At 52.8% G+C, this 19,381-nt stretch overlaps 1 protein-coding gene across 3 annotated transcripts in view; it reads left to right on the top strand.

Annotated features, from left to right (window-relative positions):
• Nucleotides 1–19,381, top strand: part of USP24 (ubiquitin specific peptidase 24) — a 75,090-nt gene that overhangs the window by 43,662 nt on the left and 12,047 nt on the right. For 2 of the 3 annotated variants that reach the window (XM_064146923.1, XM_064146922.1), the window contains exons 37-58: nt 1,191–1,351; nt 2,158–2,219; nt 2,965–3,156; nt 4,042–4,159; nt 5,370–5,514; nt 6,495–6,614; nt 7,123–7,248; nt 7,433–7,531; nt 7,737–7,819; nt 7,962–8,103; nt 9,695–9,814; nt 10,702–10,922; nt 11,060–11,184; nt 11,841–11,982; nt 12,359–12,509; nt 14,468–14,563; nt 15,123–15,226; nt 16,382–16,495; nt 17,018–17,114; nt 18,060–18,176; nt 18,788–18,880; nt 19,044–19,146. In XM_064146923.1, the coding sequence (XP_064002993.1) occupies nt 1,191–1,351; nt 2,158–2,219; nt 2,965–3,156; nt 4,042–4,159; nt 5,370–5,514; nt 6,495–6,614; nt 7,123–7,248; nt 7,433–7,531; nt 7,737–7,819; nt 7,962–8,103; nt 9,695–9,814; nt 10,702–10,922; nt 11,060–11,184; nt 11,841–11,982; nt 12,359–12,509; nt 14,468–14,563; nt 15,123–15,226; nt 16,382–16,495; nt 17,018–17,114; nt 18,060–18,176; nt 18,788–18,880; nt 19,044–19,146 (2,731 nt within the window). The remainder of the gene's footprint in view (nt 1–1,190; nt 1,352–2,157; nt 2,220–2,964; nt 3,157–4,041; nt 4,160–5,369; nt 5,515–6,494; nt 6,615–7,122; nt 7,249–7,432; nt 7,532–7,736; nt 7,820–7,961; nt 8,104–9,694; nt 9,815–10,701; nt 10,923–11,059; nt 11,185–11,840; nt 11,983–12,358; nt 12,510–14,467; nt 14,564–15,122; nt 15,227–16,381; nt 16,496–17,017; nt 17,115–18,059; nt 18,177–18,787; nt 18,881–19,043; nt 19,147–19,381) is intronic. The other variant, XM_064146924.1, reaches the window with a different exon arrangement.

Genomic DNA, 19,381 nt, shown 5'->3' with positions numbered 1-19,381 from the left:
CTGGAAGGGACCTCAAGGATCAGCCAGTTCCAAACTGCCATAGGCAGGGACACCTCACACTAGAGCAGGTTGCTCACAGCCTGACCTTAAAGACCTCCAGGGATGAGGCTTCCACCACTTCCCTGGGCAACCTGTTCCAGGCTCTCACCACCCTCACGCTGAAGAGCTTCTTCCTAACATCCAATCTGAATCTCCCCACTTCTAGTTTCACTCCATTCCCCCGAGTCCTATCACCACTTGACACCCTAAAAGGTCCCTCCCCAGCTTTCTTGTACCCCCTTCAGATACTGGAAGGCCATAATAAGGTCTCCTTGGAGCCTTCTCTCCAAATTGACCAACCTCAACTCTCTCAGTCTCACCTCATAGCAGAGCAGCTCCATCCCTCTGCTTATCCTCACAGCCCTTCTCTGGACGCGCTCCAGCACATCCAGATCTTTGCTGTCACAGGGGCTCCAGAACAGGACACGGTGCTGCAGGTGTAGCCTCATGAGAGCAGTGCAGAGGAGAAGAATCCCTTCCCTCTGCCTGCTGGTATTCATGGCACACCAGGTTGGCAGGGCCCTCAAGGATCCTAGAGCCTAAAGAGAAAGTTGTTCGCTGCAGACATCTCCCCAGTTATTCATGTGTCGAATGAATCATCTTTGTAGGGAGGTTGTGAATGCCTCCTCCCTGGAGGTGTTGAAGGCCAGGTTGGATGAGACCTTGAGCAGCTCGGACAAGTGGGAGGTGTCCCTGCCTACGGCAGGAGGGTTGGAACTGGATGATCTTGAAGGTCCCTTCCAACCCAATCCATTCTGTGAGTCTGATTGAATGGACTCTTGGGAACCTCTGAAGAATTCTTCCAGCTGTTAGAACCCTCCTAAAGCTCATTCATTCTGGTTTCAGATTAGTCTGGGCAGCCTAAAATCCAGAGATCTGTCATGTCTCACTCCACCTCATTGCCTCCTTGCATGAAGTCATTTCATCTTTGCCCCTTTAACCTGGATTCAGAGTCCGTGTTTAATAAAAGCATCAGAGCTTTTAGCTCAGGGACAAAACTGGGTTGCCAAATCCCTGTTAAGAAGGGCCAGCCTGGGTGCAGTGCTCACAGTCTGGTTGGCACAAGCGTTCAGTATCAGCTGATCACTCTGTCCAACGAGAGGAGTGTGAGCATGAGCGGCTGCCAGTGTGTGACGGTGATGCCCTTTCAGATCCGCCGCGTGGCCTGTGACCAGCTCTACACCCTGAGCCAGACAGACACATCAGCTCACCCAGACGTGCAGAAGCCAAATCAGTTTCTCCTGAGCGTTGTCCTTGGTGCCCAGCTGCCTCTGTGGTCACCAACCAGCATCATGAGAGGCATCAACCAGAGGTAAGTCAGACGCCCGTTGGTTTAGGAAGCAAATCTAGCACTTGGCCGAGAGCGGAGCTGCGGAAGCTCTGAGGCACAAGGGACTGGAACCTTACAAGTCTATCAAAAGCAGACATCCTTGCCACACCCCAGATGGGTTTGGAGGTCTGTAAGCTGGAGGGAGATAGAAGCTGTCTTCCCAGGGCACAGCTTTTCTTCAGGGATCTCTTGCACTTCAGCTTTTGGCAGCTGGTGGTTGCTAACCAGACCTGCTCTTTCTGGAACGTGGTGGTGGTGGTCGGAGCCTGGCTGGAGTCTTGCAGGATATGTGAGATCTAGGGCAGTGACAGAATTTATTTGACAGTATTGCACAGGTCCAGAGCAGAAACCAGTGCTGAGTCTGCAGCCTTTCCAGGGATGCCTGGGCCCACGCCTGCACCTGCTGCCTTGTGCCTGTGCGCTGCGTGACGCCCGTAAAGGCTGCAGGTGCCGGTCCCGTTACCTCGGCCCCGGCTGGCCCAGGGCTGTTGAGTGTGGCAGTAGCTGTGAACAGCACTTTGTAGAGGCGTCTGAAGTGAGGAGCAGCTGAGAAGTTAGATGGTGCTGCTTTGTCACTGATCGTTAAGCAGAACTGCAGTGAGGTGAAGGAAAAAAGAGGGCTGACTTGCTCAGGCCGCTGGGATCAGGTGCTGGGAAGGAGCTCGTGTGCAGGTGCGTTCCTGGGCAGCTACTGCGCCTTGTGTTAGGTGGGCAGAGCAAAAAGCCTCCAAGGCAACTGCTCAGAAGTTCCTGATTTGGAACCTTTCTTCTCTCTGTACCTGTTTCAGGCTCCTGTCCCAGTGCACGGAATACTTTGACCTGAGATGTCAGCTGCTGGACGACCTGACCTGTGAGTATGTGCAGCACGCATCAGCTGTCATTCTGGTTGCAGCTCCCAAGCATGTCTTCCTTCTGGAGGCACCATGGAGAATTGGCCTCAGGGAGAGGTTACTGCAGCATGGATTCACTGTGACCTGCCCGTGTGCTGACTGCAGCATGGCTGTCACTGAGAGCAAGGCAGCTCAGTTCCTTTGGGAAGTGAACTGAGTTCCTTGGGGGAAGGCACCCTCTGTGCACACGTTGTGGGGGAAGGTAACCATGACCACAACGTGTGGAATCCTTGGTTTGTGTTCTCCATTTCACACTATCACAGAATCCTTTTGGTTGGCAAAGACCTTAAGGGCCATCGAGTCCTGCCCTTCTCTAACTCTGTCGAGGCTGGGGCTAAACCGTGTCCCTCAGCACCACATCTCTGCCTCTCCCAAACATCTCCAGGGGTGAGGATCCAACCACCTCCCTGAGGAGCCTGTTCTAGTTTTGAGAACCCTTTCAGGGAAGAAGTTCCTTCTCGTGTCCAACCTAAACCTCCCCTGGAGCAACTGGAGGTCATTTCCTCTTGTCCTAGCACCTGATGCTATGGAGAAGAGACCAACCTCCACCTGGCTCCAGCTTTCTTTCAGGGAGCTGTAGAGAGCAATGAGGCCTCCCCTCAGCCTTCTTTTCTCCAGGCTAAACAACCCCAGGTCCCTCAGCTGCTCCTTACCAGGCCATATATAGAGGCACTCTTTTTTCTGCGCTTTCTTTTTCTCTCGCAGCATCAGAAATGGAGCAGCTGAAGATAAGCCCAGCTGCCATGTTGGAGGATGAGATCACCTGGCTGGACAACTTTGAGCCCAACCGCACAGCCGAGTGCGAGACCAGTGAAGCTGATAACATCCTGCTGGCAGGACACCTGCGGCTCATCAAAACTCTCCTGTCGCTTTGTGGGGCAGAGAAGGAAATGGTTGGTAAGTATTCTTGTCTCTCTCTAAAATGACTAGTGTCAGTTCTGCACAGCACTAGCAGGTGGCTTGATCAGTAGATAGCGTGTGTGAAGATGTGAGAGAGACTGTTTGCAGAGGCCTGCAGGGACAGGGTGAGGGACAGTGGTTTCAAAATAGAGAAGAGGGGATTTGGATAGGATGTTAAGAGCAAGTTCTGCACCATCAGGGTGCTGGAACACTGTAGCAGGTTGCCCAGGGAGATGGTTGAGACCCCATCCCTGCAGATATTCAAGGTGAGGCTCAACAGGGCTCTGGGCAACCTGATCTAGTGGAGGATGTCCCTGCTGACTGCAGAGGGGTTTGACCTAGATGACCTTCAGAGGTCCCTTCCAGCCCAAACCATTCTATGAGTCTGTGCTTATAATACACTTGCAGAAGTGATACAGAGCTCTGGGGAATCGTTTTATAGACTCATAGAATGGGTTAGGTTGGAAGAGAGCTCAAGAATCAGCCAGTTCCAACCCCCTGCCACTAGAACAGGTCACTCAAGACCTCATCCAACCTGGTCCTGAACACCTCCAGGGAGGTTGTGGAGCACAAAATCTGTGCTCCACAACCTCCCTGGGCAACTTCTGCCAGTGTCTCACCACCCTCAACCTGTGCCAGTGTCTCACCACCCTCACTGTCAAGGTCTTCCAGTTTCAATCTCTCCTCTGCCAGTTCAAACCCATTCTTCCTCGTCCTGTCATGCCATTTTGGCAGGACCTTGGTTGTACCTTTGAGATCTGATTAGAATGTTTGGATTGTCATTTTGTTGAGTAGCATTAAATGACTTTACTCTCCTGGAACACCTGACATTTGCAGTGCTGACATGAGTATTTAAGAGGAGCTGTGGTCACTGTGTTACAGGTTCATCTCTGATCAAGCCATTGTTGGATGATTTCCTCTTCCGAGCATCCAGGATTATCCTGAACAGCCACTCCCCAGCAGGCAGTGCTGCCATCAGTCAGCAAGACTTCCATCCAAAGTAAGACCTGGGGGAGAGGAGAGTTGTTTTGTTTTGTCCTAAATCTCACGAGTGCAAATGTCACACTGGGGCTACAGATGCTAGGCTTTAATACCAGTGTTGAAGCCTTTCTCCAGCTCTCTCCAATTCCTACATAAGTGTCCAGATGGCATTTTTGGGTGACCCAAATTCTTTGCTGTTCGGTTCTTGCTTTGTTAGATGAGTGATGAACTGCAAGCGCAGCTGCCTACTGATTTCAGGAATCCAGAGAGTGCTCCTTTAGCTCATGGTCACTTTGGAAGTTGGCTTACATTGGAGCATGAGAAGGAAATTAACTTCCCAGCCCTCTTGTAAATGTGAATCTCAGAGGTTCCACTGTGTTGTTTTTCCTTTAGAAAGAAACCCCAGCATTTCATAAAAGTCCACCTCCAAGCCAGTCTCCTTGCAGCTAAACCAGCTGAGCATAGCCCAGGATATATCCAAGAGGGAGCTTTGCTCTTTGCTGTCAACCTGCCCTCTGATGCTGCCCTGCAGCATCTGAGGGGATGCTGTGTGCTGCTGCAGCAGATCTGCTTGCCTCACACGGACTGCTTGGTGTTAGAGGTGGATCAGGCACATCCACGCTGCCTTTCCACACACCCTCAAGCTTCCCGTGGAGCATTCAGCAGCCCCTGAAATGAATGGGACTTGCTGCACCTTGGTGTTTTGCTCTGGCTTTTCTTCACTGCGTTTAGCTCAGCCGTGCTCTTTCGCTTGCTTGAAGTGAGTAATGCCTTTTCTCTGGCCTCTAGGAGGAAGGGCTGCTGTGCTGGATCTGCTGGGAAGAGCTCAGTGGACTAGCTTAGGTGTAGGCTTATCTCTTGTAGCAAGTCAGTCACCTGCTCTAGCTCTTTGTAAGCTCCTCTCCCTGGAAATGGGTCGTTGTGTCTCTGTCAGTGTTACAGCAACAGTGGCTCTCTGTCCTCAGACACAGCCAGTTCTAAGGCACCTGCTTTGCCTTGCCAGGGAATATTGCAGCTGCCTCCGTGTCAGTAAGGGAGGCTTGTTTCAAACAGCATTCCTGGTGCTGTCCCTGCTCCCCTCCCCAGGAAAGACAAACCAGCACTCTGCCCTCATTGAGCACCTTCCTTGGGAGCATTAATTGTCACTCGTTCTGAGTAATGAGGCTGTCTGGAGCTAGAAACAATTGAGTCGTCTACAAAAGCCATCTCAAGTGTGCTCTTCTCTTTAGGTGCAGCACAGCAGACAGCAGGTTAGCTGCTTATGAGGTGTTGGTGATGCTGGCTGATAGCTCCCCTTCCAACCTCAAGCTGATTACCAAAGAGCTGCTTTCCATGCACCATCAGTGTGACCCTGCACTTACCAAGGAGTTTGATGTAAGCAAAAAAATCTTTTCTTGTTTCTCTTCTGGTTTGTGTTAGCAGGGCCTGGAGCACTGTGTATAACCTGCAGAAACAGTAGCTTAGTCTTTCCTCTGCTCTCTGAGGCCCCACCTCAGATACTGCCTTCAGCTCTGCTGTCCCCACCATAAGGAGGACACACAACTGTTGGAGAGAGCCCAGAGGGGGGCCACAAAGGTGATCCAAGGGCTGCAGCACCTCTGCTGTGAGGACAGGCTGAGGGACCTAACATCCTGTGATCCTGTGACCTGGGGTTGGTTGTTCAGCCTGGAGAAGAGTCATGGGAGACCTTAGAGCTGCCTTCCAGTGGCTGAAGGGATCCTACAGGAAGGCTGCAGAGGGACTTCTCATCAGGGTGTCTAGAGACAGGCCAAGGGGGAATGGTTTGAAGCTGAGGCAGAGCAGGGTTAGACTGGAGCTTAGGCGGGAGTTCTTCAGTAGGAGGGTGGTGAGATCCTGGAACAGACTTCCCAGGGAGATTGTGGCTGCCTCCTCCCTGGGGATGTTCAAGGCCTTGAGCAACCAAGTCTAGTTGAGAGGCTTTCCTGCCCAGGGCAGGGAGGATGGAGGAGCTGATCTCTGAGGCCACTTCCAACCTGAGCCACTGTAGGATTCTGCTTAGCTGCCCCTTTGTGGAGTTTCTGTAGGCTGCAGTGTAAAACGACACAGAGCAGGTAGGAGCAGATGCAGGCCCAGCTGATCCCCTTTGGAAGCAAACACTCCCGTGTCTGCCAGTCATTATCTGGGCAAGAAGCAGTTCTTCCTGAGTAGCTTTATGTAGATGCTTTTGAGGCTGTTTTTGACACGTGCATGCTGAGGCCAAACGCAGCACCCTCGCTGTGTCCTTCGACTCCTGACCTTGTAGCAGCTCCTTAGGAGGTGGCTCTCAAAGCTCTAGCTGTTGGAGTCTCCTGCTTTTTGTGACTCACTAGGACCAATGATGTTTCTCCTTCTAGTACCTTCCACCAGTGGACAGTCGCTCCATTTCGGGGTTTGTGGGCCTGAAGAATGGTGGTGCCACTTGTTACATGAATGCTGTCTTCCAGCAGCTCTACATGCAGCCTGGGCTCCCAGAGGTAATGGCTTCAGCGCCCGCTCAGGCGCTCTGCCTGGGGTCGTTGTCTCTGCAGGTTGCTCTTAGCATGCTTTGCAAAGAAACTGTCGGCAGAAAAAGTACAAATGAAGCTGTCTCTGTGTGGCAGAGGGCACTGTCAGCAGGCTTGCTGATGACACCAGACTGGGAGGGGTGGCTGAGTACAGGAGGTTGCACATAAGCGTAAGGGAACAAACCTTCACTCTGAGGGTGGCAGGGCCCTGAGCAGGCTGCCCAGAGAGCTGGTGTAGTGTCCTCCTCTGGACATTCCAAACCTGCCTGGATGCACTCCCGTGTGAGCTGCCCTGGGTGATCCTGCCCTGGCAAGGGCATGGTAGTTTGAGATCCCTTCCAACCCCTTCCGTTCTGTGTGTGTGCATAGCTAAGTACCCGCAGCAAAGCCATGCCTTAGGAGCTGTTGTGTGTCACCACAGCTTCAGAGTCCTCTTGCCAAGAGCCACTTCAGCAAGGTTCTTTGTTTCTCCTTCCAGGCTTTGCTTTCCATTGATGATGATACAGACAATCCAGACGACAGTGTCTTCTATCAAGTTCAGTCTCTCTTTGGTCACTTGATGGAAAGCAAGCTGCAGTATTATGTGCCTGAGAACTTCTGGAAGGTATTGCCTCTGCTTTGTTTAATGGCCTCCTGCTTACCTGGCAAGGATTTCTGCAGCCTTTCCTCACGGCGCAGTTGCTAGGAAGAGCTTCTCTGTCAAAAAGTCAAGCCATGTTGTAAAATTTCCTCTCTCTTTAGTGATTTGTGTCTGGAACCTTTCTGAAGTAAGTTTATTCTCTACACAGATTTTCAAGATGTGGAACAAGGAACTGTACGTTAGAGAGCAGCAAGATGCTTATGAGTTCTTCACCAGTCTCATAGATCAGATGGATGAGTACCTCAAGGTAAAGCCCTCAGGCCTTTCTCTCCTCGTTTGTGTGCGTCTCCTTGGTGTCTTTTCTGCCTCCTTTCTCCTTTGTTCTTCAGCAAAGGAGGCAGGGAACCACTTAACTTACCTTACCCTCTACGTAGTATTCAGAAGTGTCACATTCCTGCTGCTTGCTTTCACTGCCATGCACCCAACTGCATCTAACTTTACCTCTCCAACAGAAAATAGGGAGAGACCAAATATTTAAGAACACTTTCCAAGGAATCTTCTCTGACCAGAAGATCTGCAAGGACTGTCCTCACAGGTAATGTTACTTACACCTGCCTTGTGAGCATCACAGCTGTTGATAGCTGTGGGCTGAAGTCAGTCTTCTGCCCGGTTAATGCAGGTTGAGTAGATTCTGCTCTCAGTCCCTCGGCTACTCTTTTTGTCCCCCTTGAATCCAGGTACGAGCGTGAGGAAGCCTTTATGGCTCTCAACCTAGGTGTGACCTCATGTCAAAGCCTGGAAATATCCCTGGATCAGTTTGTTAGAGGAGAAGTTCTGGAAGGAAGCAATGCATACTACTGTGAGAAGTGCAAGGAAAAGGTACTGCTTCTTTACTGGGTTTTGCTGTCTGAAGGTCTGTCAGCTGCAGCTTCATGCTTTTCTGAGCCTTACGTGGTCACAGAGGCCTGGCTGAGCTGCTGCTTACTCTGCCTGCTGTGCAGACAGAGTTATGGAATAGAATGGTTTGGGTTGGAAGGGACCCCAGAGAGCATCTCCTTCCAATCTCCCTGCAGGCTGGGACACCTCCCACTAGAGCAGGTTCCTCAAAGCCCCTTCCAACCTGACTCGAAACCCTTCAAACTTACAGAGGATTGGAGCTTCCACATCTGCTCTGGGCAACCTGTTCCACTCTGTTCACCACCCTCATGGTGAAGAATTTCTTCCTCATGTCTAATCTAAGTCTAGGTTCTTACATTTTGAAGCCATTACTCTTTGTCTCCCCTCAGCCTCCTCTTCCTCACACTACCCATCCCCAGTTCCCCAGTCACTCCTCATCAGATTTATGCTCCAGGCCCTTCCCCAACTTCATTGCCCTCCTCTGGACCTGCTCCAGCACCTCCACATCTTTCTTGTATTATGGTGCCCAAAACAGGACACAACACCTGAGGTGAAGCCTCACCAAAGCTGAGTCCAAGGGGACAATCCCGTCCCTGCTCCTGATGGACACAGCATTTCTAATCCCAGCCAGGATGCCATTGGCCTTCTTGGCTGCCTGGGCATGCTGCTGGCTCACATTCAGCTCCTGTCTGTTACAACCCCCAGGTCCCTTTCTGCCAGCAGCTCTCCAGCCACGCTGCCCCAGGCCTGCAGCATTGCTTGGAGTTGTTGTGACCCAAGTGCAGGACCTGGCATTTGGCCATAGAATCACAGAAAAAACTATAATGGAAGAGACCTCCAAGCTCATCCAGTCCACCCTAGCACCCAGCCCTATCCAGACAACCAGACCATGGCACTAAGTGCCTCATCCAGGCTTTACTTGAACACCTCCAGGCATGGTGTCTCCACCACCTCCCTGGGCAGCCCATTCCAATGCCAATCACTCTCTCTGGGAAGAACTTCCTCCTAACACCCAGCCTGAACCTGCCCTGGCACAGCTTGAGGCTGTGTCCCCTTGTTCTGTTGCTGGGTGCCCAGCAGAAGAGGCCAACCCCCACCTGGCTACAACCTCCCTTCAGGTAGTTGTTGACAGCAATGAGTTCTGCCCTGAGCCTTCTCCAGGCTGCACACCCCCAGCTCCCTCAGCCTCTCCTCATAGGGTTTGTGCTCCAGGCCCCTCATCAGCTTCGTCACCCTTCTTTGGACACTTTCCAGCACCTCAACATCTCTCTTGAATTGAGGGGCCCAGAACTGGACACAGCACTCAAGGTGTGTCCTGACCAGTGCTGAGTGCACTGTTGAAACTCATCCCATTAATGCTGGCCTATTGACCTAAGCCTATCCAAGTCCCTCTGCAGGGCCTCTCTACCCTCATTCAAATCAACATTGCCACCTAATTTGGTGTCATATGATCAGATGATCTGTGAGGTCCCTTCCAACCTAAGCTGCTCTAGGGTTCTGTGTCAGGAACAAGTTCTGCACCATGAGGGTGGGGGGGTGGGCAGAGGTGGTGAAATCTTGTCTTCTCTTGAAGAGGACGACTGTGAAGCGTACCTGCATCAAGGTCTTGCCGAGCCTGCTGGTGATCCACCTGATGAGATTTGGCTTCGACTGGGAGAGTGGACGTTCCATCAAATACGATGAACAAATAAGGGTAAGGAAAACCCTCTGCCCTGCTGCTTGGTGCAGTGAACTCCTCTAACTGTTCGTCCTTCCCTCTGCTGCCCACCTCTTGACACAGGGATTTTGAGTCTCTGGAATGGTTACAGCGTGAAGGGGAAAAGAGCTTCCTTCTCTGCAGCCTTCTCAGGGGCCTTTCAGAAAGCAAAGCTCCCTGGAAACAGTTTCTTTCACTTCTCTCAGGGCAGAGTAGAAGGGGTTCTACTCCCTCTCTACTCTGCCTTGGTGAGACCTCATCTTGAGTGCTGCCTTCAGTTTTGGGCTCCCCAGTTTCAGAGGGGCAGGGATCTGTTGGAGAGAGTCCAGCAGAGGGCTAGGAGGATGGTGAGGGGACTGGAGCACAGCCTGGTGAGGAGAGGCTGAGGGACCTGGGGCTGAGAGTCTGGAGAAGAGAAGACTGAGAGGGGATTGAATCAGTGTTTATCAGTATCTGAGGTCTGGGGGTCAGGAGGCGGGGACAGGCTCTGCTCACTGCTTCCTGGGATAGGACAAGGAGCAATGGATGGAAGCTGCAGCACAGGAGGTTCCAGCTCAACATGAGGGGGAACTTCTTGACTGGAAGGGTCCCAGAGCCCTGGCACAGGCTGCCCAGAGAGGCTGTGGAGTCTCCTTCTGTGGAGCCTTTCCAGGCCTGTCTGGATGTGTTCCTGTGTGCCCTGAGCTGGATTGTGTGGTCCTGCTCTGGCAGGGGGTTGGATTTAATGACCTCTGAAGGTCCTCTCCAAGCCCTACACCCTGTGATGCTGTGATAAAGGTGAGAAGTTGAAGCAGTCTGTGGGCAATCAACACAGCCTCAGTGCGTTACACTAACCATGCACCCAGTCTGATCTCTCAGTTAACCTAAAGTTCCTCTTCAAACAGTTTCCCTGGATGCTGAACATGGAACCTTACACTGTGTCAGGGATGGCTCGCCTGGACTCCTCCTCAGAAGTGGGGGACAATGGTAGAAACACAGATCCAGCAGGAGGAGGCTCCCCAAGGAAGAAGGTTGCCCCTACAGAGAACTATGAGCTGGTTGGTGTGATTGTTCACAGCGGGCAAGCACATGCAGGGCACTACTACTCCTTTATCAAGGACAGGAGGTAGGGCCCAAGCACTTTGCCTGGGAGCTGAGAGCAGTCTCAAGCCTAGGCTGCCGTTTCCAGGGTTGGGTTGGTTTTGGCTGGACAGCCAAGTGACTTGGCTGCTTTGCTGTGTTTCTCTCCTGCTGTGATCACAGGGGCTGCGGAAGAGGAAGATGGTACAAATTTAACGACACTGTTGTGGAAGAGTTCGACTTAACCGATGAAACCTTGGAGTATGAATGCTTCGGGGGAGAGTACAGACCCAAAGTCTACGACCAATGTGAGCACGAGTTCCCATGGCTGACAGCAGCTTTCTGCCTCATAGCCTTCTCATAGGATCACAGAATGGCCCAGGTTGGAAGGGACCTCAGAGATCAGCTGCTCCAACCTCCCCACCATGCCCAGGGACACCTCTCAGCTACACTCGTCCAACCTGGCCTTCAGCACCCCCTGGAAGGAGGCAGCCACAGCCTCCCTGGGCAGCCTGTGCCAGACTCTAACCACCCTCCTGCTGAAGAGCTTCTTCCTCAGCTCCAGTCTAACCCTGCCCTCCCTCAGCTCCAAACCATTCCCCCTTGGCCTGTCTCTAGACACCCTGATGAGAAGTCCCTCTGCAGCCTTCCTGTAGCATTGGTTCTTTTGATCTGACAGGTGACTCGGTACTGCTGCAGCGTTTGCTGCTGGCCCACCCAGTTTCACTTACCTTTGGGAATGGTCAGGTGTTGGGGCAGGCTGCCCAGGAGGTGGTGCAGCCCCTGGAGGTGTCCTGAACACCTGTGGACATGGCCCTTCAGGACATGGTTTGGTGTCCACGGTGGCCTCGGATTGGCGGTTGGACTCGTTGCTGGGGGTCTTTTGCAAGCAAAGCATTCTGTGATTCTGTGAAGATGCGCAGGAGCTGTGAGGGGCCTCACCAGCTGCCCTCTGTGCCCGCAGCTAACCCGTACCCCGACGTGCGGCGGCGCTACTGGAACGCCTACATGCTCTTCTACCAGCGCGTGGCCGAGCAGAACTCGCCCGTCCTGCCCAAGAAGAGCCGCGTCAGCGTCGTGCGCCAGGAGGCTGAGGACCTTTCCTTGTAAGTTCTGCTGCTGCCTCCGAAGCTGTCTCTCCTGTTCATGCCTGGAGCCTGGCTCCAGAGCTAAGAATTGAGGGGTCCCTGCTTGGCAAAGGAATGTACTGAGAGGAGAGCCCAGGGGGGCTGTGGAGTCTGCCTCTCTGCAGATATTCAAGACCCACCTGGATGTGTTCCTGTGTGATCTGGAATAGATCCTGCTCTGGCAGGGGGGTGGTCTGGATGAGCTTTGGAGCCTCCTTCTCTGGAGATCTCCAAGCCTGTCTGGACACGTTCCTATGTGAGCTGGGCTAGATCCTGCGGCGCTGCTCTGGCAGGGCTGGGTTGGAAGATGTGCAGGCCCCTCCAAGCCGTAACATGCTGTGGTCCTTGGTTCCAGGTCTGCTCCGTCCTCGCCAGACATCTCACCGCAGTCGTCTCCGCGGCCGCACAGGCCCAGCAGCGACCGCCTCTCCATCCTGGCCAAGCTGGTGCGCAAGGGGGAGAAGAAAGGGCTCTTTGTGGAGAAGATGCCCGTGCGCATCTATCAGGTAGAGCACCCTGCCGCTGCCGCCCGAAGCCTGCCCGCAGCACTTAGCACCCAGGAGGAGCAGCGCAGCCGCTCTGCCAGGTGCTCTGGGGGCAGTGCCCTCCTTGAAAGCAAAGCTAGCAGACAGCTCTGGCTTCTGCCCTGAGGTTACTGACAGGCTGTTCAGTGGGGCCTGGCTGTCCCTTCTCTCAGAGCTGACCCAGTGGTCTTCGCTTGGCAGGAGCTAGCCAGACAGGAGATGTGGCAGTAGCCAGCATGCAGGCAGGGGCAGAGAAGATGCTGCATTCGAAGCACACTTGAGCAGCAGGGAAGAGGACAGCGAATTGCAGGCATCCTCGAGCTCTCTGGGTCACAAGAGTGTAGAAATGGGAAAAATAAGAGAAACCAAACCCACCTTCGATTCTGATCATGGCTGTTGGCTTGCATGATGTTGAATGTGATCTCCATGGGGAACACATGGAAGTTGAGGGCACTTTTGTGTGTCAGGACTGAAAATGGAGGTGGGATGGCATTGGTAGAGCAGTGAGAGGGTGGTAGAGCCTGAGGGAACTGGTGTTGTTCAAGCTGGAAAGAAGGAGGCTGGGGAAAGACCTTTCCACTCTTCGCAGCTCCTTGAAAGGACGTTGGAGCCAGGCTGGGAGTTGGTCTCTTTTCCCAAGAACAAGTGGAGGCAGCCTCAGGTTTCACCAGTGGAGGGCTTAGGTTGGACATGAGAAGAAATTTCTTCCCTGAAAGGGTTCTCAAAGATTAGAACAGGCTCCTCAGGGAGGTGGTTGAATCCCTGTCCCTGGAGATGAGGCAGAGATGTGTCACTGAGGGACTTGGTTTAGCCCCAGCCTTGGCAGAATTAGAGAGTGGTTGGACTTGAGGATCTCCAGGGCTTTTCCCAGCCAAAACTCTTCCATGGTTCTAAGCTGGGCATTGGTCTCAGTCTGCAGGCCTGCAGCTCTGGTCCATGTGCAGGTGAACATGCACCCTTCTGAGCTGCAGACCTGCAGGAGAGCTCACACCACTCACACAGACTGCACAGGCTGTATGTGGCTGGAGCTGGGCACTCAGAGCCACTTCAGGCACACTTGTGCCCAGGGCTGCATCGTTGCAGCAAACAGAACTCGGCTGTAATTGGTGGAGCCTCTCAGCAGAGTCTCATTTGAAGCAGGGGCTTGGCAGTGAAGGATGCTGCTGTGGCTGCAGCTTGTACCTGCAGCCTGGCTCCTTCCTCTGCCCGCCTCCATGTGCCAAGCAAGCCTGCCAGGTTTGAAGGATGCTCTCTTGGCTTTTGTTACTAAAAGCAAGCAAAGAACAGAACTTAGCAGCACCTTCTTTCTTCTCCCCTAGTGGCCAAATGGTTAAGGCCCTCCTCTGGTGCCCTGTGTTTTGGAATGTGCTTGGGAGGAAATCTCAGGGCTTGTACAGGTCTGCTGAGTCTCCTACATGTGTTTTCCTCCTGCTGAAACTGTGGTTCAGAGCATGGACAGGCTGGGCCTGGCATGGGTCTTTAGCACCACTTGGGAGCTGGGGGTGTGCTGCCTACAGAAGAGAAGACTCCAGGGGCCCTTAGAGCTGCCTGACAGTAGCTGAAGGGATCCTACAGGAGGGCTGCAGAGGGACTTCTCATCAGGGTGTCTAGCAGCAGGCCAAGGGGGAATGGTTTGGGGCTGAGGCAGAGCAGGGCTAGACTGGAGCTGAGGAAGAAGTTCTCCAGTACCAGGGTGGTGAGTCTGGCAGAGGCTGCCCAGGGAGGCTGTGGCTGCCTCCTTGCTGGGGGTGTTGAAGGCCAGGTTGGCTGAGGCCTTGAGCAGCTGAGACTGTTGTTGAGAGGTGCCCCTGGGCGTGGTGGGGAGGTTGGAGCAGATGGTCTCTGAGGTCCCTAAAGCCACTCTCGGATTCTAAGATATTTAAGCCAAAGATGCAGTCTTAGAGAAATACACTGGCAACATTTTATGGCTTCTTTTGCAGATGGTGAGAGATGAAAACTTGAAGTTTATGAAGAACAGAGACGTGTACAGCAGTGACTACTTCAGTTTCGTCCTGTCCTTAGCTTCACTAAATGCTGTAAGTAACCAGGCTTCAGTCTTGAGTAGAAAGGGCCACGGAAGGCATTTGGGTCCCAACCAGGAAAAGTGGAAGATGTTGACATGATTTTCCCTTTCCAGCTGAGCAAATCCTATCTGCAGTCATTTCTCAAGCTGGCAACAACATCTGTCACAAAACAGCCTCCAGTAGTGAGGGAAACACTCTGCCCTCCTGAGGTGCATGGGATAACACAATTACGCAGGCTGAGCTCCAGAGGCACAGGAGTTCCTCTCTGCGTGGAAGGTCCCAGAGTCAGTGGTAGTCACTTCAAAGCTGGCTTACTAAATGGAGGGATAAGCAGATCAGCATTCATGCAGTGTGTGAACCCCCAAGGTGTGCTGGGCCTTGGAGCAAGCTCGTTGCTGTTTTAGCATCTTTGACAGCTGCCCCAGTCAGCACTGGAGACTCTTCTTAGCACACAGAAATGCTTTGAGTTTTTCTTTTCCTCCAAGTGGAGATATTTGTTGGTGTCCATAAGAGGCAGCCTGTGTGCTGCAGGTGTGCTTCTGCTCTGAAGTGAATCTGCTCTTTCTTTCAGACTAAGGTCAAGCATCCTTATTATCCATGCATGGCAAAGGTGAGCTTACAGCTGGCAGTCCAATTCCTCTTCCAAACCTATCTCCGAACCAAGAAGAAACTCAGGTAAGGCCTTGTTCTGGGCACCACAACAGCACCACCTCAGCTTCTCATCCTTCTTGTACCTGCAGCACCTCAAACACTTCAGGTAGCAGTGGCTCACAGAGACAGCAACACACTGCTGCTTTGCATTGGGACCTCATCACAAGGAGATCATAGAATGCTTCGGGTTGGAAAGGACCTCCAAAGCTCGTCCAGTCCAACCAGCCCCACAGTCAGCAGGGACATCCTCAACTAGAGCAGGTTGCCCAGAGCCCTGTCAAGCCTCACCTTGAATATCTCCAGGGACGGAGCCGCAGCTCGTTTGAAACCAGTGCCCCTTGTCCTGTCAGTGCAGGCCTTCTCAAACAGTCTCTCTGCAGCCTTCTTGTAGGTGCTGGCAGGTTGCTATTAGGTCTCCCCAGAGCCTTCTCTTCTCCAGGCTAAACACCCCCAGCTCCCTCAGCCTATCTTGGTAGCAGAGGTGCTTCAGCCCCCTAGTGATTTTGTGGCCCTCCTCTGGGCCTGCTCCATCAGGTCCATGTCTTTCCTGTGTTGAAGGCTCCAGAGCTGGATGCAGCACTGCAGGTGAGGTCTCCCCAGCACAGAGTGGCAGCATCCCCTCTCTCCATCTGCTGGCTACATTGCTGTTGCTGCAGCTCACGCTGCCATTGGCCTTCTGGGCTGCAAGCTCACACTGCTGCCTCCTGTTCAGCTTCTCACTCAGCAGCACCTCCAAGTCCTTTTCTGCAGAGCTGCTTTCTGTCACCTCATCCCCCAGCTTGGATTGATACCTAGGATTGCCCCAACCTAGGAGCAAGACCTTACACTTTGCCTTATTGAACCTCATGAGATTCTCTTCAGCCCTCTCTGACCTGTCCAGGTCCTTCTGGATGGCATCCCATCCTTCAGACTTCTCAATCTGAGAGGAAAGAGGGTCATGGAGTGACTTGATGTGTCGGTGCCTCTCCCAGCTGTCTGTTGTTTCAGTGGTTGTGAAGTGGGCATGGCAAGGCTGGAATGGGTTTAGAGACAGCAAGTTCCAAAATCCTTCTCCAGGTGCTTTTGTCAGTGTTCAGTTCAAGTAAAACTCTGCTCATTTTGGCAAACAGGAAGCATGGCCTAGGTTTTGGAGCTGTGTTTTCTCTTTCATGACTGACACTTGTCCCTGTTTTGCCCAAGGGCTGACACAGAAGAGTGGATTGCCACCATAGATGCTCTGCTCTCCAAAAGCATCGATGCTTGTCAGTGGTTAGTTGACTATTTCGTCGGGCCAGAGGGCCGGGAGCTTGTCAAGTAAGTTCTGGTCGTTCTGTCTTGTCTCATGTCTGGATAAAGCTTCCTTACCTGGAGTGTGCTGTAGGTTTATGACTCCTGGAAGTGGTGGGGGTGAGGACACAATGACAGTGCTTGGGGTAAGGTAAATTAGACAACTGACAAAGATCCTAGATGAAATGGGAAAGAACTGTTCACATCAAGCTAAAAATTGCCTGTGTTTGGAAAAGAGGAAATTATTGGAGGTCTGGCACACTTAGAGCCCTGTCAGGGGAGAGAAGATCTTACCTTCAAGGTGGCCTTCAAATGCAGGATCCTGGGGTAGATTTTGGGTTGGAAGGAATAGATATGAAGTAATGGTATAGGCCTTGCTGGTGACAAGCAGGAGTGCAGGAGAAGTGGTTAAAGCTTACAGAGAGAAGTGCAGTGTGAGGAATGGCTGCATTGCTGTCCTTTTCAATACAGTGACCACCACTCCTAACCACAGCAGCCATCTGCACCTTGGTGCCAGTTCTCTTTGCAGCTTCCCCTTGTATCTTCCAGGACTTTCCTCCTGGAGTGCAGCGTGAGAGAGGTGCGAGTTGCCGTGGCCACTATCCTTGAGAAGACCCTCGACAGTGCCTTGCTTTACCAGGAGAAGGTTGGTGCCTCCTCACCACTGAGCACCCTCTTGTTTGGCTCTGCCTAATGGCTCTTGATGTGTTTGCAGTGCAGTGTCAGTTGCAGATGACCAGGTGAAGGGCTCTGGTCTTGATTATGCTTCTCAGCTAGACTCAGCTGCTCAAGGCCTCAGCCAACCTGGCCTTCAACACCCCCAGTAAGGAGGCAGCCACAGCCTCCCTGGGCAGCCTACTCTAGAATCTCACCACCCTCCTACTGAAGAATTTCATCCTAAAATCCAGTCTAGCCCTGCTCTGCCTCAGCTTCAAACCATTCCCCCTTGGCCTGTCTCTAGACTCCCTGAGGGAAAGTCCCTCTGCAGCCTTCCTGTAGGACCCCTTCAGCTATTGGAAGGCAGCTCTAAGGTTCCCCCAGACTCTTCTCTTCTGCAGGCTGCACACCCCCAGCTCCCTCAGCCTATGCTCAAAGCAGAGCTGCTCCAGCCCTTGGATCATCTTTGTGGCCTAACCTGGACTCCCTCCAACAGTTCTGTGTCCTTCTAATGCTGAGGACAGCAGAACTGGCTGCAGTACTGGAGGTGAGGTCTCAGCAGAGCAGAATCAAGAGGCAGAATCCCCTCTCTTGCCCTGCTGCCCACACTCCTCTGGCTGCAGCCCAACACACAGCTGCCCTCTGTGCTACATGAGGGCACTGCTGGCCCCTGGGGAGCTTCTCAGCAACCAGCACCCCCAAGTCTCTTTCTTCAGAGCTGTTCTCAACTCACTGTGGTCGATATATGCAGCATTCCTTCCAAAGAGTTAAGTGTGAAGGCTGCAATCCTGTGTGGTCAGCTGATGTTCATCACAGCAGGCATTACCTGACCACGCTTACTTCTTTCACCCAAACCTGAACTCTACTGTGTGAAACACTTCAGGTTTTTAAGCAGTAGAGACCTCTTTACATGTAAGTATTTTCTCCCCCACAGTTAAAAAGTCTACACCAGTTACTGGAGGTGCTCCTTGCTCTGCTGGATAAAGATGTACCTGAAAACTGTAAAAACTGTGCTCAGTACTTCTTGCTGTTCAATAACTTTGTGCAGAAGGTGAGAAACCATTGCTGCTTGATGCTCTTTTCACCTTCAAGGACAGTAGCAAAGCCCATCCACCTTCAGAGAAGGTTCAAGCAGCGCCCTTAAGCTCCCCCAGAGCTACCACTAGTGGGGACTTTCTTTCCCTTGGGTTTTTGGTTGTGGTTTCCCAAAGCAAATGGCTGTGAGCACTGAATTCAGCATAATGGCACACCAGAATGGACCAGCAAAGTACACCGAGTGGCTGCCTCATTTCCACAGCCTGGGCCTGGGGGGCTGGAGTGGGCTGTCCTTCAAACCCAGCATCAGGGTTTGGGGCCTCCAGGAAGCAGAATAACTGACAGGACTTGGCTGGGCTGTTCCTCCAGGATGCCTTCTCTCATTCCCATTATTCTTCTCTTTTTTTTTCCTTATCTTTTTTTTCTTCTTTTCTTTTCCTTCTTTTTCTGCCCCTCCTTTTCCTCCTCTCCTCTTCCCCTCTCCTTTTCCTCCTCTCCTCTTCCCCCTTCATTTGGGTTTTTAGGTAGAAAAATGCTATGTTCAGGTTCTTCATTTTACTTTTTGCTCCCTGGGGCACTGATTGCCTACCTGTGCAGCAGCCTAACTTGATGTTGTTGTCTCAACAGCAGGGTATAAGGGCTAGCAGTCTTCTTCTGAGACACTCTGCTTTGAGGCACATGATCAACTTCCTCCTTGGCCCCAACCGGCAGAGCAATCAGGTGCAGTTTGTGGGGCATTCTTGTGCTGTAGATTGTCCCTCCCATGGGTTTGGGGTGGTTTTGTGTGCTTAAGTAATGGGTCAGTGCTGTAGTGAGGCAGACTAATCCTTGGGTGGTTGTGGCTCAGCCAGGGCTAATTCAGTGTCTCGTTTGGCTGAAGCAGAACCGCCGGTGGAGCTCGGCACAGGCGCGGGAGTTCGGCTACCTGCACAGCGCCGTGGCACTGCTGGTGCTGCACTCGGACGTCTCCTCGCGCAGGAGTGTCGGTAAGAGCCGCAGCTGTGCTGGCGCTGGCTTGGCCTCTCGGGCCCTCCGGCTCGCAGTAGCGTCGCGGCAGTGTCACGGCAGCGTGGGCACTGCAGCAGCTCTGAGCTGGAGGCAGCGTGGGCACTGCAGCAGCTCTGAGCTGGAGGCAGCGTGGGCACTGCAGCAGCGCTGAGCTGGAGGCAGCGTGGGCACTGCAGCAGCTCTGAGCTGGAGGCAGTGTGGGCACTGCAGCAG

Source organism: Pogoniulus pusillus, chromosome 8 (genome assembly GCF_015220805.1).
Source record: "Pogoniulus pusillus isolate bPogPus1 chromosome 8, bPogPus1.pri, whole genome shotgun sequence".
Taxonomy (NCBI): Eukaryota; Metazoa; Chordata; class Aves; order Piciformes; family Lybiidae; genus Pogoniulus; species Pogoniulus pusillus.
This window is presented reverse-complemented; position numbering and strand designations above follow the sequence as displayed.